The sequence below is a fragment of the Budorcas taxicolor genome, chromosome 20, assembly GCF_023091745.1.
Source record: "Budorcas taxicolor isolate Tak-1 chromosome 20, Takin1.1, whole genome shotgun sequence".
Taxonomy (NCBI): Eukaryota; Metazoa; Chordata; class Mammalia; order Artiodactyla; family Bovidae; genus Budorcas; species Budorcas taxicolor.
In genome coordinates, this window is record NC_068929.1 from 18,538,544 (window position 1) to 18,548,100 (window position 9,557).

Below are 9,557 nucleotides of genomic sequence, written 5' to 3' on the forward strand. Positions count from 1 at the left end.
ATTCCTTGGGGACTTCAATTGGTCAGGGGTAGAAGCGATATAGCATTTGCGGCTTAATTCTTTTTTTTTTTTTTAACTTTTAACCCAAACTATATTCCTCCCCAGAGAAACAAACTGGTGCTTAGATGATCACTATCAGGCAGGCATCTTGATGCATGCATGGAGAGCCAGGCTTTACTTTGTCCCATCTCATATCACTCTCACTAAAAGCTGCATATGTTGAAAAGAATAAACCCAATGAAAGGCAAGTGTTAATCATGGTAACAGTGATCACACCTTTTTAAAAACACTTATTGCGGTATCCTTTACATACCATAAAATTCACTCATTCTAAGTATGCAAGTCATTGATTTTCAGAAAACATACAGTTGACAACTATCACCCTAATTCAAATTTGGATCATTTCCATCACCCCCAAAGATACCTCAAGCTCATTTGCACTTACTCTCTGTTCCCACCCTAGAAACCACTATCTGCTTTCTGTTTCTTATAGATTTGCTTTCTCTGAGCATTTCACTTAAACAGAATCATATGTGCTATTTTCTGACTGTCTTCTTTCATTTTACGTACTCTTTTGGAAGTTCATCTCTTGAGCACGTCTTAGTACTTCATTCCTTTCTCCCTGACATCTTTTTGAACAGCAGCATTATACGGAGGGAAGATCATGGTTTTCAGAAGCATGCACACCTGGGGCCAGACTGAAGTACCACTTTTTAGTTGTGTGACTGGGCAATTTGCTCAACCTCCCTGAAACCAATTTGTCAAATAAAAATACTAATCCTTCCCTCAGAGGATTATTCTGTCAATTAAATGGATTGTACCAGCAGACAATGGGCACTCAAGAAATCTAGTCTTTCTGTCTACATTCCCCAGGAATCATTGCTTTTCTTACCCCTGCATCCAATTGTAAAGTGAATCCTTCAGCCTCCCTACCAACCTTCACAGGAAGCCTGAAATGAGAGCCTGCATAACCAGCAATATCAGGAACAGAATTCCACCCAAGGGAATCACATCCTTCATTAATGGGGTCCAGATGGCGATGGGTTTAAGGGATTTTCCTCAATTATCTTGCTGTCATTTTTCAGAAAGGTTAAACTCTATCTCATTATTTTAAGGAGGAAAATGTTTCAACACCAGAACATTCAATAGAGTTAACCTTACTTTTGCAAGGCTAAGAACAACCCGTTTTCCCACGAATCCTTATAAAACTGCCCCAGGAACATTCCTCAAATAACATGTAAGCAAGTAGTGAAAGGCTATAATTCCCTGAGTTAATAAAATTCACCTCAAAGCCTCAAAACTTAACTGGCACCCAATAGCTGCAGACTCTTTCTTTCCTAAACCTTTAGAAGAAACTGAATTTCACGTGTGTAGCAGAATAATAAACTGACCTCCTTGTTCATTTCTCCAGTACATCTTATCTGATTAGAACATGATCTCAATTTGAGGTCCCGTTCAAAGGAATCCTGGATATAAACCCATCATAAACTGTTAGACACACAGTTTACAAAAATGCAGTTCCTTAGCTCTGAGCATAAAACTCTGTTCTAAACCTGTTTTTCCTTCCGAACCATTGTTTCTTTATAGACTTTAATCCACCATGATTCCTTTTTATGTTTCTGATTGTTTTTCTCTCTTCTTCTCTGATACTTTTCACAGCTGTATTTCCTCCCCCAAATCCTTAAACGCCTAGATTCACTCGCAGATTCACTACAACATTAGCACAAGAGTCAAAGCAGAACTTCTCCTGTGATATAATCATACTGATAAAGACAAACATATAAAGGCTAAATCCAGACTGAATCACACTTAAATCAATGTACCTGCATAAAGATTCCTGTGTTTCCTTGCTCTTTGTACTTATCTGAAATAGGAACTGTTAACAAAATCCACAATTAAATTTTCTCCCACTATTGAGAGATCAGGAGGAAGTGAGTGTGGTCTCAGGAGAGAAGTTTTCACTCACTGTCTTATCACCTAAAATAGGCATGAGAATCCATAAATGTGATAAAAAGAATTAAAAATAATTGGGGAAAGGAGCAAAAGCAGCTTAAATTTAGTTAAATTTGTGAATTTCCCCAATCCTGAAAAAGTTTTTCTGAAGTTCAAACTTCCCTTTCATACACTACAGTGAAGAGAGTAATTTATATCCAAGACTTTATTTTAGGGATCTTATTTTAAATGGTATCATAGGAATTTGACTCATGGTATAAATAGTAAATCTGGGATTTAGCAAAGATTTTTGTGCAGTACATGTTTAGCAGCAGATGACAAAATAATCTTGAGGCATGATGATTTAACTTCACTTTGGTGCAAAAACACCTTAAGCCTCAAATTCCCAAATGTGGCCAGCATACTGAAAGTTAATTTTGAAAGGGAAAAAAAAAAGACACTTAATGACCCAAATATTCAATATATATACAAAAATCACACACCTTTTGGATTATAACTTGGCCTATAGTTTGTTCATAGCTCTCTAGACAATCCTGATCCCAGAGTAATTGGTTAAAACCTCACATTTGCAGTGATCATCTCTGAGGCTTTGATCACTCTAAATATCCATTGCGTGCCAGCATTCACACATCATATACATGAATTACCAAATAAAGCCAAGAGGCTCCTACCCCGAGATGGCAGCAAGTTTTTGGTGTGCCTGGCGGGCCATTTCACAGCCTTTGGTTCTTGTCTTGTGCATTTCTGCCCGGAGAGAGGGGCAGCTGACCGAGACGTCCCCAATGGAAATGACCAATTCTCGGTACAGGGCCACTTGCGTGTTGAACTCTTGCACAAGCTGGGAAAGAAGCGAGTTTCTTTCATAAGACATTTATCAACAGAAAGTTTGCTATTTTTTCCTACGTAAACAGAGGCTGATTTCACTGACCCCCAAGCCACCTCAAATCTCCTGCTAAAGAGCCTACAGAGTGTTTAAAGACTGGGACACAAAGATTGTTGTTCTCTTTGTCCAAGGCAAGTGTTTATTTTTCATCCCTAAGTCTGGTCATGGGAGTTCTATTTCCAGACCTACTTGCTCCCATCCGTTCAGACTCAAGTTTCTGACGATCAAGAGCATATTTGGAGAGCTACCATGCCACTCCCAGGTCACCAGAGAGTAATGCTGGCAATTCTCGCATAGAATGTTCCCCTCTACTACAGCTGGGATGTGAATTTGAATTGGCCTGTGGATTTCAAAAGGCCAAAGGTGGGTTGGATTAGGCAATCCGTTCACTTCCTGCCAGACCACTGAACAGTTAGGGCTCTGGTGTCTGACAGGAAGACCCGCCACAGCCTCTGCGCTGGAACCTTCCTCTCCTCCGCAGCGCCCTGTGCGTCCTGTTTGGGTTTGTTTGCTCCTGTCTCCCCACAATTCAGCACTCTTACCTTCCTAACCCCTCCCTCCCTGGTGAGCCAGCCAGTTCACCGAGTCTTTCGTATCTGCCATGCTCCGAGGGGTTAGAAGGATGACCTACAACCGCTGCCCCCAAGACAATCTCCGCGGCAATTCTTGGCGGGTCCATGACGACCCAGGTGTCACCCCGAATCTGGGGGACTGCAGATTTAAAAATAGTGCATGTACACGTGATCGGCATGGAGGAGATGAGGGTGGCGGAGTGGCTGGCACTCAGGGGAACGATTAACGGACACGATTCCCCCGCATCTCCAAAGGGAAAAGAAAAGAAAGAAAAAAAAAGAGACGCATTTTCCACCTACCATCTTGCAATCGTCCAGGGCTCGTTGGCTTTTGTGGGCGCTCTCAGAGCCGCTGCCCCTGCGCTCCCAGTCCCCGCTCTGCAGCGGGGGCTTGCTGATCTGGAAGATTGAGGAGCGGGTGGACCGGCTGGGGCGCTTTTTGCGCCCATTCGGTGCAGAACTCATGCATACACATCCACCAAGCCGAAGCCGCTGGTGCAGTGCGCCCCGGCGCGGGCGGCCCGGTCGTTGCCCTGCGAGCCGCCGCCGAGCAGCCGGAGCTGGGACCGAGGCGCGGCGCTCACAGGGTTGGGGCTGACTGCGCGGGTGGGTAACCTTCAGCTTGAAGGAGAGCCGGGGAAGCGCTGGCTGTGCCGTGCAGCATCGCTTCCACTAGCAGCGAGGAAGGGGCTCGGTCAAGTTCTGCTCAGCAACACTGCCGGCCCTGTCCCGGGAGCTGGGCGCTGGCGCGGGCTCGCACCGCTTTCCGCTCGGCATGGATCGCAAGGCTGGGCGAGAAGGAACACGCCGCCCGGCGGTTCCGAGTTTCCATTCAGATGGACAGTTTTCAAAAGCCTGCGCTGCCAGGTGGAGGGGGGCAGGGGGTGGGGGTGCAGTAGGGAGAGTGTCGCTCTAGCTTCGGGTGTCTTCCCACGGCGGCGGCGCTCCCCTCCCTCCCCAGACACCAGGCCTGGAAGGGCTGGCTGTCCCCAAGCAGGCAATTGGTTCTAATCCGCTGTCTTGATCCCTCGTCTCCACGGGGCTCGCCTGTTTGAGGATCCCAAATGAATCCGTGGCGGGACTGGCAGACGCAGGGAATCAGTCCGGCTGACGTGGTTCGCGGCCCGGCGCATGGATAGGATGGGAATACTAATGTGATCCGTCCATACAACCCCCTTCCCCCTCCAGGGCTTATGCACTTATCCAATCAAATCCCCGGGAACATCAATTGCAATATTACTTCATCGGCTCTATTATTAGAAACGAAAAGTGTCATCAGAGTGGAGCACATTGCCACATGCTGGGACCTAAACCCAATTCCAGATCAACCAGTTTGGGCTTGAGGCCCTCGCCGTCAGAGACGTTCTGGGGCCACAGGTGAGCGGAGCCCAACGAAGAGGAAGTGAGATTTTTACCTCAGAAAGAAGATCTCTTGATAACAGTATTTTAAAATAGTTTTGTTTCCCTGGGTTTTGTTGTGTTTTTGTCTTTGTTCGGCACATGCAGGGAGGGAAACCAGCAGCGGCGGGAGCAGAAGGCAAGAGGCCTTCAGTCAAACTGGTCCTCCAGCCATGCCATCCCATCCTAACTAGTGAAGTTCCTGGTCTTCCGTTCCGGAGGCTGGGTACCCAGCTCTGAGAGTTTCCCAGTGGGGGTCTGAACAAGAGCCAACAGGCCTCCCTGGACACTGGAAAGGCTCAGTTCTCCTCTGTGGATCTCAGTGACCCCGAGGCCAAAGGAGGTGGCCCGTGAAAGGGGGCCCCTGGAGCGAGTTCCTTGGCCATTAAAGTTCACCCTTACCACTGACTTCCTGAGATTCTTCTGGAAGGAAGAGAGCTAGTGTGGGCATTCAACTCCAGTGCTCTGAGAATGCTTGTTCCCATGAACGGTTTGTTTGGAGGGGACAGATAAAGAAGTCTGTCACAGGGGAACTAGTTACGTGTTCAAAAACCTAATGAAGAACAAGACGGAAGTTTCTAGTCAGTCTTTTATGGGGTTATAGAGGGTATACAGAGAGGGAGAGCCAGAAATAGCCAGAAAGGCTAACACCCTAAGAGGACGTTTCTAGATTATTATTATTATTATTATTATTATTATTATTATTGCTTTTTTTGCAGGATGGTTAAACATAACAGGGTAGTATAATAAGAAAGATATGTGTTTTTTGTCCTCAGTTCCTGATGCAGAGCTCTTAAAACTCTTGTTATTTCCTCAATGATAAGGGTGATACGGGGCTTCCCAGGTGGGACTAGTGGTAAAAAATCCACCTGGCAATAGAAGAGATCTAAAAGACGTGGGTTTGATCCCTGGATCAGGAAGATCCTCTGAAGAAGGAAATGGCAACCCACTCCAGGATTCTTGCCTGGAGAATTCCACGGACAAGGAGCCTGGTGGGCTACGATCCAGAGGGCGACAAAAAGTTAGACATGACCGAAGTGACTTAGCATACGTGCAAGGGTGATGGGAGCCCCTTGTCACCAGAAAGACCAAGCTTTGATTAGGCATTTGGAACTTTCAGCACCATCTCCCAGCTTCCACAGAAGGGAGAGAGGCTGGAGACTGATTTAATCACAAAGAGAATCAATTATGCCTACATAGTGAAACGTCCATTAAAAACCCTAAACGATGGGGTTCAGGGAGCTTCTGTGTTGGTGAAGACATGGAGTTGCTGTGAGGGTGGCATACTTAGAAGGGGCATGGCATCTCCACCTCCCCACTCCAAACCTTACATACCTTACCCTACACATCTCTTTCTGAGTCATGATCTTTATAATAAACTGGTAAGTAAAGTGCATTCCCAAGTGCTGCGAGTCATGCTAACAAATTATCAAATCTGAGGGGTTTTTGGGAACTCTTGAATTAGTAGCCAAGTTGGACAGAAGTTAACTGCTGCTAACTTGGGGTATTGAATTGTAGAGCACTCAGTTGCTTTTGGAGAGTTGGAGAAATAGTGTTGAAAAAGAATCCACATACTTGTTTGGAGAGAAAAAAACCCTCACGGGGAATATCTGGATGGATATTCAGCTGCATTTGCATTGTTATTAAGTCACTAAGTCATGTCCGACTCTTTGAGACCTCATGGACTGCAGCACTCCAGGCTCCTCTGTCCTACACTTCTCCTTGAGTTTGCTCACATTCATGTCCATTGAGTCAGTGATGCTATCTAACCATCTTATTCTCTGCCGCCCCTCTCTAATTTGTCTTCAATCTTTCCCATCATTACAGTCTTTTCCAATGAATTGACTTCACATTAAGTGGCCAAAGTATTGAGCTTTAGCAACAGTCCTTCCCGTCTTCACAAAAGATTTAAAATCAGTTTTCCCTAAGGCAGAGTTGAGGAGAGAAGCACCAGCCTCCACTCCAAACTTTGAAGTACAGCAGCTGTCTTCCAGGGGTTTAGATGGTCCAGAGACCAGGGTGAAGGGGTCGCCTCTTGGATGAGTCTCCACAAAGATAGGAAGATAAAGAGATTAACTTTTAGCCAACTCTGACTGTTCCTTGTGCCCCTCAGTCTCAATTTTCTCTCTCTTTCCTGTGTGTAGGGAGGAGGGAGTGGAGAACACATTAGAGGGTTTAGTGAAATTTTCTGGGATCTGGTGAGTGGTTGGGATGCTGAGGGAAGGTACAAGGAGGTGAAAGAAGGATAGATAATATTCATTTGTAAATTCATTTAGTTCAGTTCAGTTGCTTGGTCATGTCTGACTCTTTGTGACCCCATGGACTGCAGCACACCAGGCTTCCCTGTCCATCACCAATTCTGGGAGCTTGCTCAAACTCATGTCCATCGAGTTGGTGATGCCATCCAACCATCTCATCCTCTGTCATCCCCTTCTCTTCCTGCCTTCAATCTTTCCCAGCATAAAGGTCTTTTCCAATGAGTTAGTTCTTTGCATCAGGTGGCCAGAGTATTGGAGCTTTAGCTTTCAGCATCAGTCCTTCCAATGAATAGTCAGGACTGATTTCCTTTAGGATGGACTGATTTGATCTCCTTGCAATCCAAGGGACTCTCAAGAGTCTTCTCCAATACTACACTTCAAAAACATCAATTCTTAAGTGCTCAGCTTTCTTTATGGTCCAACTCTCACATCCATACATGACTATCAGAAAAACCATAGCTTTGACTAGAGGGACATTTGTCAGCAAAATGATGTCTCTGCTTTTTAATATGCTGCCTAGGTTGGTCGTGGCTTTTCTTCCGAGGAGCAAGTGTCTTTTAATTTCATGGCTGCAGCTACTATCTGCAGTGTTTTGGGAGCCCAGGGAAAGAAAGTCTCTCACTGTTTCCATTGTTTCTTCATCTATTTGTCATGAAGTAATGGAGAAGGCGATGGCACCCCACTCCAGTACTCTTGCCTGGAAAATCCCGTGGACGGGGGAGCCTGGTAGGCTGCAGTCCATGGGGTCGCGAAGAGTCCGACACTGAGCGACTTCACTTTCACTTTCTTGCATTGGAGAAGGAAATGGCAACCCACTCCAGTGTTCTTGGCTGGAGAATCCTAGGGACGGGGGAGCCGTCTATGGGGTTGCACAGAGTCGGACACGACTGAAGCGACTTAGCAGCAGCAGCAGCAGCAATGGGACCGTATGCCATGATATTTGTTTTTAGAATGTTGAGTTTTAAGCCAGCATTTTCACTCTTCTCTTTGACTTTCATCAAGAGGCTTTTTAGTTCCTCTTCACTTTCTGCCATAAGGGTGGTATCATCTGCATATCTGACGTTATTGATATTTCTTCCGGCAATATTGTTCCAGCTTGGGCTTCACCCAGCCCGGCATTTCACATGATGTACTCTGTATATAAGTTAAATAAGCAGAGTGACAATATACAGCCTTGATGTACTCATTTTCCAATTTGGAACCAATCCATTGTTCCATGTCCAGTTCTAACTGTTGCTTCTTGACCTGCATACAGATTTCTCCAAAGGCAGGTCAGGTGGCCTGGTATTCCCATCTCTTGAAGAATTTTCCAGTTTGTTGTGATCCACAGAGTCAAACCTGGAGAAGGAAATGGCGACCCACTCCAGTATTCTTGCCTGGAGAATCTCATGGACAGAGGAGCCTGGCAGGAAACAGTCCATGGGATTGCTGGAGTCAGACATGACCTAGCCAGTAAACAACACAGTCAAAGGCTTTGGCATAGTCAACAAAGCAGAAGTAGATATTTTTCTGGAACTCTCTTGATTTTTCTTTGATCCAATGGATATTGGCAATTTGATCTCTGGCTCCTCTGCCTTTTCTAAATCCAACTTGAACATCTGCAAGTTCTCGGTTCACATACTAATGAAGCCTCGCTTGGAGAATTTTGAGCATTACTTCGCTAGTGTGAGATGAGTGCAACTGTGCAGTAGTTTGAATATTCTTTGGCATTGCCTTTCTTTGGGATTGGAATGAAAACTGACCTTTTCCAGTTCTGTGGCCACTGCTGAGTTTTCCAAATTTGCTGGCATATTGAGTGCAGCACTTTCACAGCATCATCTTTTAGGATTTGGAATAACTCAACTGGAATTCCATCACCTCTACTAGCTTTGTTTGCAGTGATGCTTCCTAAGGCCCACTTGGCTTCACATTCCAGGATGTCTGGCTCTAGGTGAGTGATCACACCATCATAGTTAATTGGGTCATTAAGATCTTTTTTATATAGTTTTGTGTATTCTTGCCACCTCTTCTTAATATCTTCTGCTTCTGTTAGGTCCATATGGTTTCTGTCCTTTATTGTGCCCTTCTTTGCTCAGAATGTTTTTGAAGAGATCTCTAGTCTTTCTCATTCTATTGTTTTCCTTTATTTATTTGCATTCATCACTGAGGAAGTCTTTCTTATCTCTCCTTGCTATTCTTTGGAACTCTGCATTCAGAAGGATATATCTTTCCTTTTCTCCTCTTTGTGTTACCACTGACTACCTCTCTCCTCACTCCCAAACTTAAAGAAAAGTCTATTCTAATCCAAGGTTGGTGGTGATTTCAAGAATTAAAGAAAAAGGAACTGCATTTTAAGGCGTGTGGACCTTGGATAGAGAAAAAAGCACACTGGAGGTGAGTCTTCTGGAAATCTTTTGCCACACTCTGCTATTTCATTCCCTGTCCCTGCAGGAAAATACTGCCACCAGATTAGAGCATCCCCAAGCTCCTCAATAGTGGGTTTCTACTCCAGAT

The 9,557-nt window shown here is 45.1% G+C and overlaps 1 protein-coding gene across 1 annotated transcript in view; it reads right to left on the reverse strand.

Moving 5' to 3' along the window:
* Positions 1 to 3,873, reverse strand: part of RGS7BP (regulator of G protein signaling 7 binding protein) — a 106,844-nt gene extending 102,971 nt beyond the window's left edge. Inside the window, exons 1-2 of the mRNA XM_052659154.1 lie at positions 3,709 to 3,873; positions 2,625 to 2,791 (exon numbers count right to left, since the gene is read on the reverse strand). Coding sequence (XP_052515114.1) covers positions 2,625 to 2,791; positions 3,709 to 3,873 — 332 coding nt within the window. The remainder of the gene's footprint in view (positions 1 to 2,624; positions 2,792 to 3,708) is intronic.
* Between the last annotated feature and the right edge of the window lie 5,684 nt (positions 3,874 to 9,557).